Here is a 21,022-nt window from a genome sequence, read left to right as displayed (position 1 = left end):
TTTCTTTGCGTTTTTGTTTTGTTTTATTTCCATTTACAACCGTTAACACGTTAACCACGTGTTTATAACTGTGACCGTAATCCGGGAGAAAATACGTTTCCCTTGAAATGTAGTTGAGAATGCAGTTTAGTTGTATGGCAATGTAATTTTGTAAGAGACAGGGTTGCATATTTATGTACTTTTGATCTAGGCAACATAGTTTCAGTCTTTATGCTACAACTTACAATTTTAGACAAATACAACTTTGTGTTGACAGTTGGAGGTGGCCCTTTTCTGCTTCTATATGACAATACCCCTAGGCACAAAGCAAGATCCATAAAGAAATGGTTTTCTCAGTCTGGTGTGAAATAGAGAATAGAGGATTGTGTTTCCCTGGTTACTCAAGATAATCCGCAGCAAACTGTTTTCAATGGAACAACTTTCTACCAAAGAAATAGTTCCTGTGCATAAAACTGAATTACTAGTAAGCTGTGATTTTGGTGAACTGGCCCTTTCTGATTCTGATGTGCCAGTTGTGACTGCTGTTGATCAGCCACAAATCAGATATGTCACATTTCGGGGTCATATTCATCAGAAGGAAACAAAAATATCAGATTCCATGTGTTTCTTTATTCACTAAAACCTTCATATCTGTGCCACAAAAGGAGGGGGGAATCAGAATTGGGACACTCTTGAGCTGCGATGTGAACACAGCCTTTGAGGGGGAAACTCATTAGAGACACGAGCAGGCTTTGGATCTACGAGTTCCTGTCTTCATTATGATTCTGGTCCCTTTGCTTTGTAGAGGCCACCTGCAGCGCTGGTGTCGTGAGGTGATGTTTAACCCGTCACAACACCGCAGAAGAAGGGAGCTGAAGATGAGAGAGCCGGGTCGAGAAGAGAGGAAGTTCAAGAGGAGGGATCAATCCTCAGCACAGTATCCCTTTTTTATCTTTTAATATCCTCTCCATTTTACACTCCTGCCTCTCTCTGGGCCGTGACACTGTCAACAAGATTCACTCACTTCCCAGTGGGTAATCTTGACATTTGGCACTCGTACATGGCACTACGTAATTAATCAAACTCGTTTTATAACACGCAATTCATTTTACATCGGGGACACGTAAAAATAATTGAAATGTAACCTCGTAATCACTTAGTAGAAATAACTGAGGCTTATATTCTACTTCTCGGCGACATAAATCTCCCTCTCTGTTTTTCTGTGGTAGCATTTAAATGAAAGCTGTGTAGGCAGATCGGGGGCTATTTCCGTGGAGCTGATTCACTCGTCTGTAGCGAGAAAGAAGGGAGAGGAAAGAGGGTGAATCTCGAAGGCGGAATGACCCCGCTGTTGCACCTTGAGGAGTCACTCCTTACAAGAAACCGGTGAGGTGTATCTGAGAGCGCAGCACACCTCCGATACCGCATCCCAGCACTCCTCCGTCCCACATGCCGACTGCAGAGGAGCTGACGCTCAACCGCGCTCGGAGGGGCGGGTGATAATGTATGCGAGTGCATAGAGAGCCCACAGTTAGATTGTGAACTCCTGAACTCGCGCCGGAGAGCGCCAAGAGAATTGGAGGCGTAATCTCTGGGATATTTCTGGGCTTCATTACATTTAATGGAGAGTAAATTGGAACGTAACACACATACTTAACTCTGAAGCTACAAAAGCACACGGGGCGGACTGCTAATGACTGGCTGAGTACATTTAAACATGGCGTTTTGTTTTCCTGAACTAACAAACAGCTACCTGAGGTTATAGAGGGCTGCGACTGATGATTATTCTCTTTATCAATTGATTCTTTAGTCGATAGGATGTCAGAAAAAAAGCTTTGCATTCTCTGAATCATTTCCAAGACGTTTCCTAGAAAGAATGTCATTTAGAAGTAATTATAGGGAAAACAGATTGTCAAATTGGTACATTGTACGTGTACTCTGTTTGACAGGCGATGAAGGTGAGGAGTATAATTATATATTAGATTGTCCTGGTTTTGACGATGAGAGATGTTTTTTACATAACTACTTCGATATACTCTTTGAAGGTTTTTTATGGAATAAAGAGAAGTCTAAAGTTTTAAAGTCCAATTAAAGAGAAGCTATTATGTTTTTTTCCCTTTCCTTCAGTGTGTTATATAGTTTTTTGTGCATGTAAAATGTCTGCAAAGTTACAAAGCCCAAAGTCCACTGCTCCTGAACTGCCTGAAACGCCTCGCTTGAAGTCCCGCCTTTTCTCCCGTAACGTGGTGATGGCAGGTATTATGATTTGCATAATACCTGCCTAGCAGCTAGTTTGGCACTCCCTCAAACAAAACTAGTTAGAGCGGAGCTGGAGCGGAGTCCAAAGAGTTTGGTTCGGTTGACCAATCGCAACAGAGTGGGGCAGCTGACCGATCAGAGCGGACTGGGCTTTTCAAGAGGGTGGGGCAAGAGCTTAAATGGAGCGTTTTAGACAGAGGGTGAAAAGAGGTGCTGCAGCACAGCCGGTATGAGAAAAGTAAAGCATTTTTTGAACATTAAAGCATGTAAACATGTTCTAGTAGAAACTCCAAATACAAGCATGCACCTGAAAATAAGCATAATAGGTCCTCTTTAACTAATTCCAAATACCTGCTCTGTAACCAGGAGAGTCTTTTAGTCAGTGCATTGGTCACCTGAAGATACGTAAATGTGAAATGTGTTTACATGCAAGAACTCAACAAATATGGAGATTAAAGTTTCCAACGACAAATACATGATGTACTGGGGTTTAAATGGAACTTTTCTTTCAAGGACGCTCATATTTCCTCGACAATTAGTGCCAAATTACAAAGTTAATTCAAGCAAACATCCTAGGAAATTACCAAATGCCCATCACGACTTCTCAGAGCCCAAGGTGACTCCTTCTTGTTTTGTCCGACCAACAGTCCAGATTTACAATTTCTAAAATACAGTGTCTATATATTTATCTGTGAAGCCCTGACAGAAGCGGTTTAGTGTAAACTCCCCATTCGTCTCCTTTGTTTTTCATTACATCTGACAACATCACTTGACCTTCCGATTACAAATGAGCTCCTTTTGTGATGCTTACCTCTGCGTCTTAAATATGCAAATTAAACGGGATGCATTACAGTCGCCGCGTGCGAGATGGGAAAACTATTAACGCTCAGTGTCTCCAAACTACGCCGAACACAGACGGGAGGGCCTCATAATTTCACGCCGCGCTGACAACACTGACATTCGTATTTATGGCGGAGCGTTGATGAGTTCCCACCTCCTTGACAAGCTCGCTCGGCTGTTGTCATCATGAAGCCTATTATTGATTCCACTGACACCCACACAATGTGACAACTGAGCGGTCTTTAACTAAATAGCGGCGCTGACAAATAGCTGACAGTCCGTCCTATTGTTACGTAGAGCTTACAATTTTACATCTGGCAGAAGAGGGAGGCAGGCGTTCAATTAGTTCTTCGAGTGGCCATGGTGAAACACAAGCACTTTCTTGGCAGTGTGTGCAGATTTATGTTGGGGGAGGGGGGGATCTGTGTGCATCCAAGACACTGGCTTAAGGGCTTTATTTATGAAAACTATGTGTGTGCAACTACATGCCGCTACTTCTCCCTGTCAGTGCAGCGGTTACCATAGAGATGAGATCTCCGTTAACCACCTTCCTGCCAAAGCTTTGTCTCCACTCAACTGGTTTTCCAGTTTATCCTTCGCTATTCACCTGCAGTACTGGTGATGACTTGCGAAGTGCAGGTGCGAGCGCGTGCGCGCTTGTGAATGGGCGCGCGTCAGAGGTGGCAGTGAAGTGATCTAATCGACCGCGGCGCGGAGGAAAGTATCAAGGGGTCTCCCGAGAGCTCCGGGAGGCAGCGCGCTGTGTCTTATTGAACCTGATCCCCTTATACTGGAGAACAAATTGAAAATCTGTTTCTCTCTCCAAGCACTCACTCGGGTGGCACAATTAAAGGAGACAATTGCTGTTTGGCATTAAGTTCAAGTCCCGACATTTTTTTCAACACAACTGCCTCCGGGCCATCCATTAGGGCGAAGCTCTGCTTTTTCCGGGGGCCGAAAGCCCAACACAGCCAGCGGTAATGACTTTCATTGAAATGTCTGATGTAGCAGGCATCACAGTTGAGCAGAGCTGGGAATGTATGAGGAGAGGAGAGGAATGCTTTTTACCTTTTAACGCTCATAACTCTCTGGCTGTCTCTCTTTCCACTACGTACAGTCCCTCAGCCTCTCCGAACTAATCTCATTCCCCCTGAATTCATTGCAGCGCTGGTGCTTGAGAGACTCATTACAGGGGAATCAAATTAAAACTTGCTCCTTGTCTCAGTTTGATGCATTCTCAAGACAAGACTCATCCACCAGGCCCAATCAGAGGGCTTTTTCCCCTTTACTATTGCTGATGGGGCCTCAGAGTTAATGCTTTTGTCTGGCACAGGGACTGTGTTTGGATTTGCACAGTCTCTAGAGTGTTCAGCAGAATATAGTATCCTTTCACTCTTGCACTTGCTTGTGCAGACACATGGGAAACCATCAACAGTAGACACATACATGTGCAGGATCACAACCCAACCCCTCTTAACTTAAAGGGATGGTTTGGGTGTTTTGAAGTGGGGTTGTATGAGGTACTGATCCATAGTCAGTGTATTACCTACAGTAGATGACAGTCAGTTTGGAGAAACAGACAGGAGCACCAGCATGGAAGCAAAGCAATGTACTGCTGTGAACGTGTTTTAGCCACCTAAAAGAAAGGCCCACCTAAAAAAATCAGTTTTAGTGTATGCTATATTTAGAATATTTTTGCTGGTTTACCTTGCTGTGAGACAGCTATACAGTCTATGTTCTTAAAGGGGAACTGAAGCTGTTATCTCTTCTCTCGCCAAAGCCACCAGACTCCATTGAAAAAAACAGTAATTTTACCTCGCAGAACACGGGAGTAGTTAGTCTACCGTTGCCTCGATCGGTTAGTTTGTTGTGTTGTTGTGTGACTTGGGTTTCGTCATATAATACAACCCGTTTTTCTTAGGCTTTCCGTGTGTCATTTGTACGCCATGCAGCAAAACTAGGGTAATGTCCGCAGTTAGGTTTAAGCAGCAAAACCACTTAGTTAGGTTTAGGAAAAACTTCATGGTTGGGCTTAAAATAAGTACGTAAACTAAGTAAAATATGTACAGAAAAGAAACGTACTATAACTACGGAAAAAACGTGACAAACGTCACTAACGTAACTTACAAAACAAAACACCAGTCTCCTGGTTGAAGGTCCTGTGTTTGTTGGACCCATCCGCCTCCCCTTCTGCCCGCAAAAAGCAGTCTTTCTCACTTTTTATTCTACATCGCTAGCTCTGAGCACAGCATATTTATGTGGACTCATTTACATTGCAGTCAGTACAGACCACATGGCGTACAAATGACAGCTTTGCTTCCGTGAGATAACTTTCTCCAAACTGGGTGGTGAGCCGACCGTCATCTACTGTAGGTAATACACTGACTATGGATAAGTACCTCATACAACCCCACTTCAAAACACCCGAACTATCCCTTTAATATTCTCTTTGCCTCAACTTGTCTACTTTAGTAAGTAAAAGACACTGGTGCAATAACTTCCCCTTTCGACAAAAGCTAAATTGCACCACTTAGGCCGTTTTGACAAAAACTACCACTACACCACAAAATGCAGCCTCCTTATAATCCTACTGTTTACAATCGTCAAATAAAATTATTGCCTGCGTGAAAGCTTTTCCAGAGCTCTACGAAAATTGTGTCAAAGTATTTCAAACTGCTCATATGCTTGTTAGGGTGCAATAAACAGGGCCAAATTGGAAAGTCTTTTTCTCTGTGTACAGTGGTCTTCTCTATATTTACTCCCGACACTATACTGCTGTGTAACAAAACAGGGTTACGCTAGATTTAACGAGTGATCAACAGAGCTGCGTGTCTTCTGCAAATGGCACAGTATTGTGGACAGTGACTGTGCCATTTGCAGAAGCTGACAGTGGTCTTCGAATGTGATCGGTCTTTTGAGGCTGCTGTCATTGGAAAAAAATAATCTCTACTATAATGGGTTTCTCCCATGTATGATTGAAGCCATTGCTGTTTGATTCAAAGGCACCAAAACGACACCAAAACTCGCAAAGATATACAAAAAATACGGCATATCTGGGGTTGACAAATCCTGTTAACTAGAATATTTTCGCTGGTCATCCACTGGAATGACAATAAGAAAACACACGACAACCAAAATGTCCCCTGAAATACAAAGCAAGTCACCAGCAGCTGCTGTATTCACAGTGTTTAAGCGATCAAGGCTTCCTTTTAAAGCTAAACTCGGCAGCTTTTGCCTGTTGGCGGCTCTGAAACGCGGCGAGAGGGAACCGTTTGAAAAACCTGAACTTCATTACCCAGAAGTCATGCGTTGTGATGTCAGGAAACAAAACCCAGCGTGAACATTTCTTACAAGGCTGGCTTGTGATTAGTTTTTTACAAGGATGCAAATACGAAAAGAAAAAGGAAGCACATCAAAAGCCGGAGTCGCTCGCTGCTGTTTAGGAGACAGTTTACAGAATATTTTTGCATAAAAGTTTTGATTTAGCTCAGCGGGTCGAGAAGATTCCCTCAAATTGCCGACAGAAATTTTGGGACTATGGGAGGCTCTTTTCTGCGTCATTTAGACTGATAAAACAGGTGCGTATTTACATAAAAACAGAGCCACATGCAGGTTTAAGATATGAAAAATAGCCCAGGTGTGAGTAAAAATAAATGCAGAGCAGCGCTGATACTGCTCAGGTTAGGGATTTGATGCCTACTGAGGAAACAAAGGATGCTTTCACAGCAGAGGAAGGCGCTTTAGAAATCACCCACTAAACAGAAAACACTGCGGTATCACAGATTACGGAGGATTATTATATAACGGCGCAAAGGAAATTAAGTTTTTATCTCATCTTACCTCCATCTATATCCTCGCTGCCAAAGTGGTTCCTGTAGAAGAGCATGAGCTCAATCCTGTAGCACTTGTACAGAGTCACCAGGAAGATGAGCAGCATCAGGATGGCGCCAAGACCTCCGGCCAGCTCCACCGTGTACATCAGCTCTGCTAATGTGGCAAACACAGTGAGAGAGAGGGAGTTTAATAAGTAAACTAAGAAAACAAGCACTCTGGAATAGTTTAAAGGGGACATATCATGCTCATTTTCAGGTTCATACTTGTATTTGGACTTTCTTCTAGCACATGTTAACATACTTTAATGTTCAAAAAACACATTATTTTTCTCATACTGTCTGTTTGAATATACCAGTGTTCACCCTCAGTCTGAAACGCTCCATTTTAGCACCTGTCTCTTTAAGAACCCCTCCCGAAAAAGCCCAGTCTGCTCTGATTGGCTTGCGAGAAAAACATGGTGCACCTTTGCAAAGGTAGTTCTCAAGCTGTGGACGGTATATTCGAATGAGTCTGCATGTGACATAGGAAGGGGAGACAAATCTGATTGGCTTGTTGAATCACGTTTTCTGATCTAAACAGCCCACTCAACTAAAGCCAATGTAAACACACTTGTGGAGGTCAGAGCAAGTGACGTAGTATTAAGCATGTGAGAGTTAGATTAGGGTGGGCGAGAGGGGGGATGGATGGGTCACACAAACACAGGACTTACACCCAGGAGACCATTATTGGTGCCCCGTGTGAGGCTAAAAGAAATCTGTGACTTCACGTAGTACCATGAGTCCCATGAGTCACTAGTTAGTGAAGTTAACGTCAACCACGACCGTTTCCTAACTCTAACTAAGTGGTTGTGTTGCCTAACTTCCTGTGAAAACGGACGTTTATTTTGAAAGGACACTATGCATGTAACAAGCGTATATTGTATACAGTAACGCAAGAGGGGTACCCCGTGCGTCAGTCTCCGATGCCGTGGGGCAATGACCAAGCGGTGGTATTTGACAAGTTGGAAGTGAGAATGTGTTGTCTCCAAATACCCGAATGTATGCGCACAAGCACAAAAAAAAGTTAGTTTTCCATGATATATCCCCTTTAAGTGCCAGATAACTTGCAAATCACATAAAGCCCTGAGTATGAAAAAGGGTCGATATGGGCTGTGATTTGCCAGATTCTCCTGAGATGTCCCTGTCTTTCTTGGACTCGGTAGAACTGCAAATGCCATCTATCACATTTCTGAAAAAGACAAAAAAAGAAATGCAGACGATGACTTTGTATTTGATGTCTCTCCACTTGTTGGGTGACCCAGAATTTGAAGGTCTGCGATCAATTCCCTTATTTCTCTTGAAAGAGTCTCGGATAACAACGCTGTACTTTTACACCGCCGTGGACAGAGCTGTCTCCAGCCATCCATTATCTAATGTCAGATTTTTACTATTTATGATCAAGTTTTAAAAAAGCAAACGCACAAAATTTGATTTAAAATCATTACATTTATAGGCACTTTAGTTTGGTTGAATAGTGTGAAAGATGACCCTTTTTACTGTCACATTTATCATTTTTATGTTTTTCTGATCTCACTGCAGACATTTGATGCTGTGAGGCTATATTTATTCTCTTCTTAGATTCAACAAAATGTCAGAAAGTTACACATCACTATCTTCCCCTCTAACTTATTTCTCTGCTCTTAAAGTTGGCGTGCATCCACAGGGCCCAGAATCTAACCGACGAACATCAATACGCGCAAAATAATACATGATGCAGTCATGATGGATGAGGAAAGTTGCGCTAGCTATTTATGATTCTACCTCCACATTTGTTTGAGAACGGCATCTCCTGCGGCTGAGTTAGTTTTTCTTACTTTTCCTCTCCATCTTTTCATGTTGCTTATATTCTCATTGTGACACATAACTCTAACCACTTCTACACCTGACACTTAACGCCTCGTGGCTTGATTGGATAATAAAAAAAAAATCGAGGCGCGACAATATAGCATATGACAGATCAGACCGCCGCACTTATGAAGATTGGTTATACATGTGCGTACGGCTGCAGAGAGGCGCGAGGCGAGAAAAAAACGCCCAGAGCGGTCCGCTCTCCCCGCCATCCGTCATCACTGCGGGCTGAACTCATGAAAAGCATCAGTGGAAGCTAAATTCAACGAGCTGCAGGACTTCACTGTTGATATTTCAGTTTTACGCTCGCATTATTCTAAATGTGTAAGAAGGACAGAACTGAATATCCAGTAGAAGCGAGACCAGTCGTGTTATTCAGGGGGATGAAAGGTGATATTTTACACTACAGGACAATGGGCTCCATTAAGCGCCGCGGTCTAGCGACTCGCCTTGAAAAACCAAGTCGTTTGCTTCGTCTTTTTCATGATCTTGTCTCTTTTTCAAGGCTTTTTACAGTGTTTTCTGTCGGATGTCACTCCATCTTTGGCAGTTCAACGTTTCCTCTTGGCTACGCCTCGCAAAATCTGGGTGGTCAGCCTTCAGTGGCTGACTAATGGGCAACAGTAAAAAGGCTGGAATCGCCGCGCGCGCACACATAAACACGGACGGGGAGGACTCGCGTGCATCGCCATCGCCATCTCCATCCATCACCGACGCGCGTTTAACCTCGTTGGAGTGCGCAATGCCCATTCCACTGCGGCGGCCATCAGGCTGACAGCTCCCGTGATGAAGGATGATGTTCCGGCGAGCTAACGAGCGTGGCCCCGCACCGCTTCATCACGCCTGTCTGGAGCGTCGACCTTCAGCTAAACTTACGGACGGACGTACGCAAACAAGAGAGCAAACAAACACACCGTAGAGCCTCTGACTTCCTCCTCTTGTCTCAATCCTGAATTAGTTTTCTGTTGCGGCTAACAAGCACTGCGAGAAGATGGATGCGAGCCGCTTCCTCTTTGCCGCCCTCTCCACCTCCGCCCTGCCCTCCCGCCTCAGTGAACACTCCTCAGATATCTGGACGGTGTAACAAGCCAGCTGCTCGCCCAGAGTACAGTGGACGAGGCCAATTCTTCTCCGCCTGGCGTCCGTATTGTTGCGGCGCTGCAGTGGGACGGATTAAGACAAATTAGCTCCTCACGACTAGAAGGCCGGATTTGATGGAGCCACATGGCATCAGGCGATTCATCACCCCTCTTTTCTCCCTCTATAACTGCATCTCTCTCTCCGTTGTCGAGGGAGAGGGATGAAAAGAGAGACGAGGAGGAGAGAGTGGGGGTTGGACGGCGAAATAAAACAGAGGAGAGCAGCTGTGAGAACGGTGAAAGCTGAGTCTGCTGCTTCTCATGTTCGCAAATCAAGAATCTAGACGTTAGTTAGTTATATAGAGTATACGCATCTGTCGACTAGATGCTGCTGCGAGATAAAAAATGTATCAGAGGATATGGAAAAAAAAAAAAGTTAGCCAGGAGGACTCCTCAACTTCTTCACGACAAGAAGTTGTACAAGAAAGTGAAGACATATTCTGCTTGATGCTGCGCAGAGCAAATTCATTTGGAGCGTCGTGCTGGTTTCACAGCTTCAAGAGACGAGCGAGGAAAACTTTGACGCGTTTTGAAAGGCGCCGTAAACACCGACTGGCCGTGGATGCAGCAAATAAAATAAAAAACACGGGCCGATTTCTCGTGGTCCCGCAATCCTGCGAGGACCGGGCTAATCTTCTCCGGTTTATTCTGAGATTCGACTGTGCAGCATAAACCCCTTTAATATAGCAAATGGAGGGGAACTGGGCTGCCATCAAAGCTGGATCCAAAGCTGCGAGCTTAAAAGAGAGGGAAAATATCTATGTAAATGTATTCAACGCTGACAACTTTAAGGCTGTAGAGACCCCCCAAGCCTCGGTAAAAAATAAAAATTATATAACCACGCCGGAAAGTGTGCATCCTCTGTTTGAAATCATCGCGGAATCAACTTTCAAACAGTCATCCTCAGTGAGGCGAAATCAGAGGGAAAGCTCAAAAATGTTTGCTTGAATAAAAAGACAAGGAGGAGGGGGAGAGGCAACAGTAGTCAGTGATGAAAGATGAGAAAAAAAAGTCTGAGTGAGAGTTCGGCGATCAAAGGAGGATTTGTGTGCGAGTGTGTTTGTGATGGGGGAGGTCACTGCCAGACAGTCAAACAGCTTGTCTGGCATCACAACACCGAAGGCTGACTCTCTCCGAAAGCGATTTTTCTTTCTCTTCAAACTAATGCTTCCCTGAGCCGAGGTGGATGTACAGGCTTTTTCTGCACTATCTACAATACTGTCCCATTTCTTTTCCTCCCCGAGGCGAGAAACAACTGGTCAATTCCCAGAGTCCCGCTAGTTGTTCTTCTTTGTACTCGGTAAATTGCTGCGAAGAGATTCACTCTATTGTCAGAGCAAAGGCTGTGGTATTAAATGGTGTTTTTCACCTCCAAAGCTGCAACATGCCATTATTAAATCTCAAGGCATCTATAAAAACACTGTATGCTGTGTGCTGAAAAGTGAAGCCAATGCTGAAGTGCCTTGAACTTGGATTCTTTCTAACAGCCAGCAGGGGGCGACTCCTCTGGTTGCAGAAAGAAATCTGATTGTATAGAAGCCTATGAGAAAATGACTTGACTTCTCTCTTGATTTATTACCTCAGGAAACATTGTAAACATGAGTTTATGGTCTCATTCGCTAGTTTCAAGTCTTCTTCAATACAGCATGATGTTCACTTAGTAGATTATGGTCCCATTTAGAGTCAAACAGACCATAAAGCAGGGGATGCTTTAGGGCGTGGCTACCTTGTGATTGACAGGTCGCTATCACAGCGTCGTCCATGTTTTTGTCTTAGAACTTTAACCCTTTTACAGTGTATTTTCAGTTCATGAAAGCCATTAAGATGACAACGGCCAAAAGCCAAGATGACGACAGCCAAAAAAAACAAGATAGCAACGGCCAAAAACCAAGATGAAGGTTTTTTTTCCATCTTACAAATGAATCTATGTGCTTGTCTGTGTGCTCGCCTCACCTTTCTTGGTGAGCTGGATGTTGGCCTGCCGCCGCCCGTTGCCGTTCTCCACATAGCAGGAGTAGTTGCCCAGGTCGCCTTCTTCCAGAGAGTCGAGGGTCAGAGAGATGGACACCTCCTGCTCCCCCAGGTGCTCCCGGATTGTCCTGCAAGATGGGGCAGGAGAAAGCACAGTAAAAGGGATGCATGGATGCTGATGGCGGTTGATGCATATGAAACACTAGCATTGGGTTTGTCGTGACTACATTATCACTGAGGAACTTTTTATGACGTGAAAGTGATTGAATTTAATGTTTCTGAAATTATACTCATGAAAAATGACTTAAAGAGGACCTCTTTCAGGTGCATTCTTGTATTTTGGTTTTCTACTGGAACATGTTTACATGCTTTAATGTTCAAAAAAACGCTTTATTTTTCTCAGACCGGCTGTGCTGCAGCACCTCTTTTCACCCTCTGTCTGAAACACTCTGTTTTAGCGCCTGTCTCTTTAAGGCCCCCTCTATGAAAAGCCCAGTCTGCTCTGATTGGTCAGCAGGCCCACTCTGTTGTGATTGGTCAACCGAACCAAACTCTTCGGACTTCGCTCCAGCTCCGCTCTAACTAGCTTTGTTTGAGGGCGTGCCAAACTAGCCTCTAAGCAGCTATTATGCAAATGTGTTACTTGGTGACATCACCACGTTACGGAAGAAAAGGCGGGACTTCAAGCAAGGCAGTTCAGGAGCAGTGTTTCTCCCTTTGGCGTGAACTTTGGGCTTTTTAACTTTGCAGACCTTTTACATGCACAAAAAACAATATAACACATTAAAGGAAATGAAAAAAAGCATAATAGGTCCTCTTTAAAGTTTATACAGTTAAATGTTTGTCTATAATGAATGTAGGTCGTAAAACCAAAACAATGAGATACCGGAGACCAAAAGGCTCTAAACAATATAAAGAAAGGCAGCTCTAAGAGACACTGTGCAAACTGGATAAAATCTAAGGCGGAAATTGTAAAATTGTTAATGTTCACTCTATATTTAATGATTTTACCTGAGCGAGTGAAAGAGTCAGATTTTCATTTCCCCTTTATTAGTGTAAAGAAATACATCCAGAAAATGTTTGCCTGGTTCGACAAAGTAGATATTACAGACTTTTGGAGCAAACACACATAATCTTTTTTTTTTGGACCCAGACAGATCAGACAACGCTGGAAAGGAAGATTCAGTGTTTGAGCCAAAGACAAGTGTCGAACATGAAGTTTCTGATGGTGGACAGCAACCATCAATTAATCAGGAAGGACCGACTGATGTATCGCTGTCTGCCCAAAACTTTTTACAAGTTTATGACTCATGGTCGGTGAAATGAACATACTGTAAGGGCAGTTTGGTCAAATTTGAACACCAACAGGACTTCAAACATGTGCCCAAACGGAGTCTAGCCGCCTCATTACTGTCTGTGAGGTGTACATCAAAGTGGCCTCTGTGGTAGCAGTCTCCGTTTAAGAAGTCGGATTTGGGATGAAAAATCAGAACATCAGAGAACATGCAGAGCTGAAGTTTTAATTTTGTAGCCCTGATGTTTGCAGCTACGCTCTGTGACTACAGATTCCAAACAACAATGTCATATCAAATGTTCTGAATCTGTACCCAAAAAATAGAAGTGATAAAAACTATGGAAAACAATAACTCTAGACTGCAGGCAGTCAAAAAGTCATAAGTAGAGTATTGACTCTTTAATAAAATATGGATTTTTCTGACAAAAAAAAAAGTTTGCCCCGAGGAAATTTGAGTTGTGTCTACAGCATGCATCCTAAAATCCATAAATCATGACCTTGGAATTATAAGCTTCCATTTGGGTGGAGTGCAATTTTGAGACACTGACACAGAGCTGACACTTTCTGAGTAAAACTACTGTGCACTTTATACCTTTACACCCATCCCACCCATAAATATGCAGATACATCAGACAGAGCCTTAAATTTAATACCAAGCTCTATAATCTGCTGACATTCGTGGCAGCTTTTATTTTCCGAAGGTAACTTTTGTTTAGTTCATCAATAAAACAAAAGGTAGGAGGTGGCAGTCCGTGACTGACAAGAAGCCAGCGTCGTATGAGTCATGACAGATTTCCCCCGTGAAAAATACTCGCCGAGACTCTTGATGTTGACTGGTTGTGACATGTTGCTACGGGGACAATAGTGTGACTGTCATGATGCGCTACGGCGCCGACCTATCACAAAACATTTTGCCACGAGGGTTAGCGAGAGTAGAAAAAAAAGCTCTTTTGATGTTTTTGTTGCGTAGAATACAGCCATTTTCCAGAAATCTATACACTTCAACAACAACAACAACAACAACACATGCAAAAGACTAGACGTTTTGACTGTTTGATCACAGAGACTGAGGACACTATGACACTTAGAAGCCTATTTGTCTTCACTGGACACTTGGCAGGATGCAGTGTTCATTAGCAAAAAAATGGATTTTAGCAGCCTCCTCTTCATTATCAGTGTCTTCTTTCATTTAAATAAGCAGGGAGAATAGCATCAAGCTGTAGCTAACTGGTTTCAATGAAAATTGCTGACAATGCTAACAAGCCGTCGGGCGGAGATGGCACCTCAAAATGTCAAGATGTCAAACTAAGCCCTTTTCAGCTTAAAAGAACAGCTTTATTTTGACCTGAATGTTAACTTCAGCATGCTAATATACTCTCAGTGACAATGCCAACATGCTGATGTTTAGCAGCTGTAATGTTCACTTTACTAATTACTCATGAAACGATATTGATTCCTGAAAGCTAATTTTTGACCTTCTGTGCTTTCTACATTGCCAATAATGCCTTTGTTATGCATCTTTACAGTGTGTTTGACTTAAAGGAGACATTTTCAGGTTCATACTTGTATTGTGGGTTTCTACAAGAACATGTTTACATGCTTTAATTTAAAAAAAACACATTATTTTTCTCATACTGTCTGTCTGAATATACCTGTATTCACCCTCTGTCTGAAACGCTCCGTTTTAGCGCCTGTCTCTTTAAGAGCCCAGTCTGCTCTGATTGGTCAGCGTTTGTGGTCTTCCGCATCTGCGCTGTCGCTGGGGAACTTGCTGTGCGTGTCAAATACACAGAGTTTAACAACACTTCTACCGGTGACTGTATCGTTGTGACATCACAACGTGACGGAAGCCCTGACGGCTAGTTTAGAGGCACAGTTTCTGAATACGAACTGTGTCCATTTCTCCATGGATACTTTCACAATATTTATAGCACCTAGACCTGCTTTATAATAAAATAAGACATGGAAATCTCACTTTCTACAATATGGGACCTTTAAGTTTAAGAGTGGCTTGGCTTTTTGAAAGAAAGTACTGATAAAGACAGTAATCAAGGTGGTAAAATCATTTAACGCAAGGAAGGAATTGCTTCTAACATGCATTTCGTAAAGGATGTAAAAGGAATGATGTTCCCAGTCATAGTCGGAGCGCCCCAACGATCATGATGAATCCGCCAATGCAAGAAAGTCCAACAAAAACAACTATAAAACAAAACTATAAAACAGCAATCGTAACAAACTATCGTGACAAGAAGAGAACACAGCACCACAATGATGGTTAAAAGAGCCGTATCTCTCCTGCTGCGTTGCTGTGCAAAAGCAGGAATGATATATGAGCAGATAGGCTTTTTAAGGTTACAACAATTGCAGCTATTTCAAAGCCCTGTTTAATGATGCATGGGGCTAATAGTGCGAAAAGGTACAAGGCCACTTGGGCATTCGTCTGCCGTCTGCCGCGGGGCATCTGAATATGAAAACTCATCTAATTCTGGCTGATCAATGAGAGGACTGAACAGAGCAGATTGTGAAGTGCGGGGGAGATAAAGACAAACTACAATACAACCGCTGCTGCCATGGCAATATCTCACATTAGCTTTACAAAGTGCTGCTAATAATTGGTATCCCACATAGAAAATATCACACTCCCGGTGAAATTTCTTTTATTGACCATTCACAATGAACAACCATTAAAGGTAATTATTTTTGTAGCTACACGGACTAGCTGCTTCATAAAAACTAATTATGAGGCAGTACTTTTTAAGCTTCTGCAGGAAAACACGAAAGTTACTACCTGAGGCTCGTGCGAGGGAAATTAATTTAGCCTTTTCTCTTAATTCCTGCGAGCTTTTCTAACACTCATCCTTCTCCATTGTGCGCCCAGCCAGGCAGAGACACGGGGCTCTACAAGGTTGGGATATAGATCCAAGCTGATGTCTTTTTAAAGAGGTGGCACCCATGTGTGACTCAACATAGACTGAGCTAAAACACTGTGGGTGTTGGCAAAGACGGAAAAAAAAATCAATCTTTGTTTACAAAAAAAGATCCATCATACTGGTTAGTGAAAGTTTCGAGTGGAGGAATATCTGTGTTTGTGCGTACAAGTGAGGATTCAAGATAAACTGAGGCAACACAATGACTCACTGAGAAGGTAACCTCAGGTTCATCTCGTAAAAACATCTGGGAGTTTGGTTTTGTGGCGTTTCATATGGTAAAACTACAAAAAAAAAACAAGATCAATGTCACTGTAAATCCTTTGGTGTAAAAGATGTTTTCTAAATTTGGGCACACTCCAGAAAACCAGTCAAGGGCTTCACCTGAAAGCTTTGTTATATATTACCTAGAACAATCTCTTCAAGCAGCCTCAATGTGACACCTGAACTTTTGAACTCTGCCATGTTGTCATGCTTTGCTTTATTTCTAAATGCCTCACTGGCTGTTGCTCCGTAAAATGTTTTTTCCCGCTGTCTGCATCTCTCCTGACTTCACCCCAAAGGTAGATACGAATTAGATCAGAGCAGATGCTCTTAAAAAGACACTTGAAATGTAAAATTGTATACAATGACAGATCACCCAATAGGCATCAGCTTGGAGTTAGCAAGCTTGTGTCACGCTGTTGCATTAGTGCTTTAGTGAGTGGAACATGTGGCAGAGGTGTGGACTTAGTCACAGGTTTGCTTACTTACGGCTCCCCTTGACAAAATTAAAAAACAAACAAACTTGCAACTCGACTTGGACTCGGTGATCGACAAAAAACTAATTGCAGTATGCAAAACGTGCAAGTGGAAAATTACAGACGGAGACGCAAATAGCATTACATTTCGTGAAGAGCGCATTATGTCTTGTTTAGGACACAAAACTCACAAGTTTAGGACTTGGCACTTGACTTGTGACTTGTCAGTTTTGACTTGTGACTTGTCAGTCTTGAATTGGGACATGACTATCTTGACTTTGGACTTGTCAATCTTGATTTGGGACTTGTCAGTCTTGACTTGGGACTAGACTTGGGACTTCAGTGCAAAGACTTGAGGCTTACTTCTGACTTGGTCCCACCTCCGATACACAGAAAACTACTATTTCTGCTAAACCCAATACAGGTGTTCAATGAGTAAGGCCATGTGTTTCAAGCATTCTTGGATCTTCCAGCGGTCCTGATTGAATGATTACATTTATCTTCTGACCTTCACTCGATTGCGATATACTATATCTGGTGGAGATGGTGGAGATCCACTGGAAGCTCCGTAGCCTAAGGGGACTCAGTGGGTATGGTGGACTGGAAAGCATTGAAGGGAATATATATCCTTGCATCAGCCTGAAAATGCACGAACAAGCCCTGGAGGAGATGGACAAAGTTAGTTTATAAAAGGATGTCTGGGCTGCTGTGCTTACCCTGTTGCTCTGTGACCCTGACGGGTGAACAGGAAATGGGCGTGCTGAGGCTTATTATATTCCTTGTGTTGCTCAGGGTAAAGGTTAGCTGCTATGTGGGAAAACTGTGTAAACAGAATATAGTGGAGTAAGAGAGACTATAGGTAGCTGTTTCCTAACTTGTAACGAATGAGAATTGTTTTTGTTCAGTTTTCTTTTTTATACTCGAATGAGCTTAATTCTATTGTAGTGCTCTCAGTTGTGAAACAGAAAATGTTCCCATATACTCAGAACATTCAGTGTCATCTATAACATTGTTCCCCATTCGTTGTGTATGGAGCGGTTCCACACTTTATACCCAATGACATCACAAGTTTGAGTTTTAGCACTCTTGTTTTTGGATTTGGGAGAGTTGTTCATGTTTACTCATATTTTTTGGACTGTCTTAGACCATAGGAATAACATGTATGAATTTTGAAAATGGGTGTAGTTCCCCTTTAAACAAGCTACCAATAAAATAGGAAAAAACACAAACAACTCCAAAGATACAGACTCTTACTACTGCAAAGAGTGTCTCCATTAAACCACCAAATCCCACATGTAAAAACCTCAATAGGCGTATATGATTGTTTGCCTCGCATCAATGTCAGACTGTAAAAAGAAGACGTACAAGGTTTGCAGCGCTAACAGGCAGTGGAAGCATTGCTGGACCGGACTTAAGTGCTCTGATTTCCCATGAACATATCTGTATATCTGAGTATTAATCAGAGTCAAATTTCACACTTGAACTGCTGCTCAAAAAGGTGCCTGCACGTCCCGTGAAACCAGGGACTGAAAGGTCTTCTGGTTTTTAAACTACAGCAGCTATCTCTGTATTCCACGCTGTGACTTCACCTCCGAGATCCATGAAGTCGTGTTCCGCAAGCCACAAAATATTTTTTTTTTTTATATCAACCCCGGAATCTCGGTGGTGAAACATTGTGCCAAAAGCTCCATTTCATGTATTACAGGCGGCCCTTCGGGGAATACTCCTGTGTAGTTAATTTCCATTTCAAAGCTTAAAAGCTCACGGAATGATGTCAGGGGGTGGGTTTTGAAGTGGTGCACATTCAAAACGGGAACAAAAAAATAAAATAAATAACAGGGAGACAGCATCACGCGGCGGCACACAACAAAAATATGCACTTGAATGTGCACATACTGTGGGCGCCCACATAAACACATTCAAAGTAGCTCAGGGTCACCGTTTTGATCTCTTGGCTTGTTACCTCATCCAACTATCATATGAAAGCCGAGTTTCCAACACTTCTCAGTGTTCTTCATCTTTATTATACCACCTACCCGATGCCGCCACCTGCCGCCCCCCCCCACCACCTCCACCTCCACCGCCCCCCTAAGTATTGTAGGCTCTAATTGGCCTGGTGTCCTTCACAACAGAGAGCGGCGCTGAGAGCTGGACGGAATGTGCTAGAAGGCTAATATAGACATCTCGAAATGCCAGGTCACCAGCTGGGCCGCTAGCTCTCCCCCCGGCCTTGTCACGCTGCTTACAGTTAACCTTTTCATTAGACGGCGTTTGTCGACAACAGGGGTTTTCTAGTCATGCGTCGGGTCCGTCAAAGGAGTACAGTGGGGCAGGACACGAAAGGATGTGTGAATGTGTGTATTATTTCAGTACAGACACCAGGAAAATGTCTATATGAACAAATAATTAGCTTGAAAATTAGCTTAACGGCGAATAAATTATCCCTTAAAGGTGCAATGTGTAAGAAATGGTCGGAATGTTAGTTTAAAACATTTTAAAAATTACATTATCGACATGCATGTGAAGAGGACCATTGGACCGAAAGCCCATTAGACCGACAGCCCGTTATTCCGAAAACAAACACCCATTGTTCCGGAGTCCTGTTGTTCCGAAAATACCCGACCCCGTAGCATGGCCCACAATGCTCCGGGGAAAAAAATAAAAGTTTAAATCACGCGTTACGCCAGTTCAGGGACAGTGTGTATTTTCGGAACAACGGGACTTCGGGACAGTGGGTGTTTGTTTTCGGAATAACGGGCTGTCAGTCTAATGGGCTTTCGGTCCAGTGGTTCATTTTTCCGACTATTGGATTGGCGGAACAATCGGCAGATTTTTGCGCATTCTTGCCCTGCTGTTAGTTAGTAGTTGGCTTTTTGTTTTTTATAAGTGATGACAGTAAATTTAGATTGTATGGACCCAGTAGAAGAGGTAAAATACTGCCCTCTATTTGTTTGGAGCAGGTGGCGTAATGTTACACATTGCACCTTTAACACTACAGTATTGCTAGTACATGGGATACCACTAAACAGGGAACAGTTTCTTATGATTTTGTTTCCTTAGTTGTTAAATTTGATACACTTCCCTTCTTCCGCCCTATTTTCTGGAATCCCTGCTGATAACAGCAGTGTAAAAAAACACTTTTTTCCCACCTTCACTGCTTAAACTCAATGAAAGATTATTCATCGCTCACTTTTTTCTGTAACAACATCTGGGAGACGGTGGCCACACCGCTGCACAAATACATGCCGTTCAGTTACTTTATGCTAATTCGGAAGCAACACCTTCCACCATCCCACTCGGATGTCTGTCAAGATATGTTTTCTGTTTATTTTATTCAATTTTTGATACTTGCTAATCCTCTTTTCTTCCTCGTCTTTGCCGTGCTCCCACTTCATCTGACAATCTGATCATAATCGAAATGTCTGTGTGCATAAAAGTGAAATATAATGGAGAATAAATAGTGCTTGTATTCGTATCTACTACTGACAGGAGTATCTCCATTGTCTCACACACGTTGTGTATTAGCAGACTAAGGAGTCCTGTATTGAAGATGATGATTGATTATCCCTCCAAGGAGGAAGATGAGCACTCGACTCTAGCTTTGATTGACCTTCACTGCCTGAGGATCAGCTCATCATCTAGAAAAGAAATGTGGGTGAGGTCCGCTGTCAGTGTATTGTTCTGCTTTTGTCAGTCAACGTCCATATATCAAATGTTTTCAAGCTTAAACAACACTTTGTCTTTGTCTTTTTCCACTTTTTCCAATATGACCTGAATGCAGCCAAAGCAGAGCTCTGCCACTATCAGAAAACAACAGCTTGTCATTTGGTCGAATGCTATATGCAAAGTTGTAATAACCTGAAGCTGTTTTAGTACAGTCTGGCCACTCTGGTTCAACTTTTATAGACTTTATTTTCAAAATAAATGTAACTGTAATCTGTAATAGGCACTGAGAAAAAATATACTATTAAATTAGGGTCAATTAAATGTCCTAAATGTGAGATTGGGAGCATTATTGCCTCCGCATGGCTCTAAACATGGCAACAGCAGAGCCGGCGGCTCATAGCTAACGATGCTAAGAGAGCTAACAGTGTTAACCTGAAGGGGAACCGGAGGGTGGGTGCTTCACTTCTGCGACGGTGCAGTTGGTTGG

At 42.9% G+C, this 21,022-nt stretch overlaps 1 protein-coding gene across 3 annotated transcripts in view; it reads right to left on the bottom strand.

The window, feature by feature from the left end:
- LOC119483354 (interleukin-1 receptor accessory protein-like 1) overlaps positions 1-21,022 on the bottom strand; it is a 314,228-nt gene that overhangs the window by 10,084 nt on the left and 283,122 nt on the right. For all 3 annotated transcript variants that reach the window (XM_037761374.1, XM_037761376.1, XM_037761375.1), the window contains 2 exons: positions 11,891-12,036; positions 6,919-7,065 (listed from right to left, as the gene is read on the bottom strand). In XM_037761374.1, coding sequence (XP_037617302.1) covers positions 6,919-7,065; positions 11,891-12,036 — 293 coding nt within the window. The remainder of the gene's footprint in view (positions 1-6,918; positions 7,066-11,890; positions 12,037-21,022) is intronic.

The sequence above is a fragment of the Sebastes umbrosus genome, chromosome 24 (genome assembly GCF_015220745.1).
Source record: "Sebastes umbrosus isolate fSebUmb1 chromosome 24, fSebUmb1.pri, whole genome shotgun sequence".
Classification (NCBI taxonomy): Eukaryota; Metazoa; Chordata; class Actinopteri; order Perciformes; family Sebastidae; genus Sebastes; species Sebastes umbrosus.
This window is presented reverse-complemented; position numbering and strand designations above follow the sequence as displayed.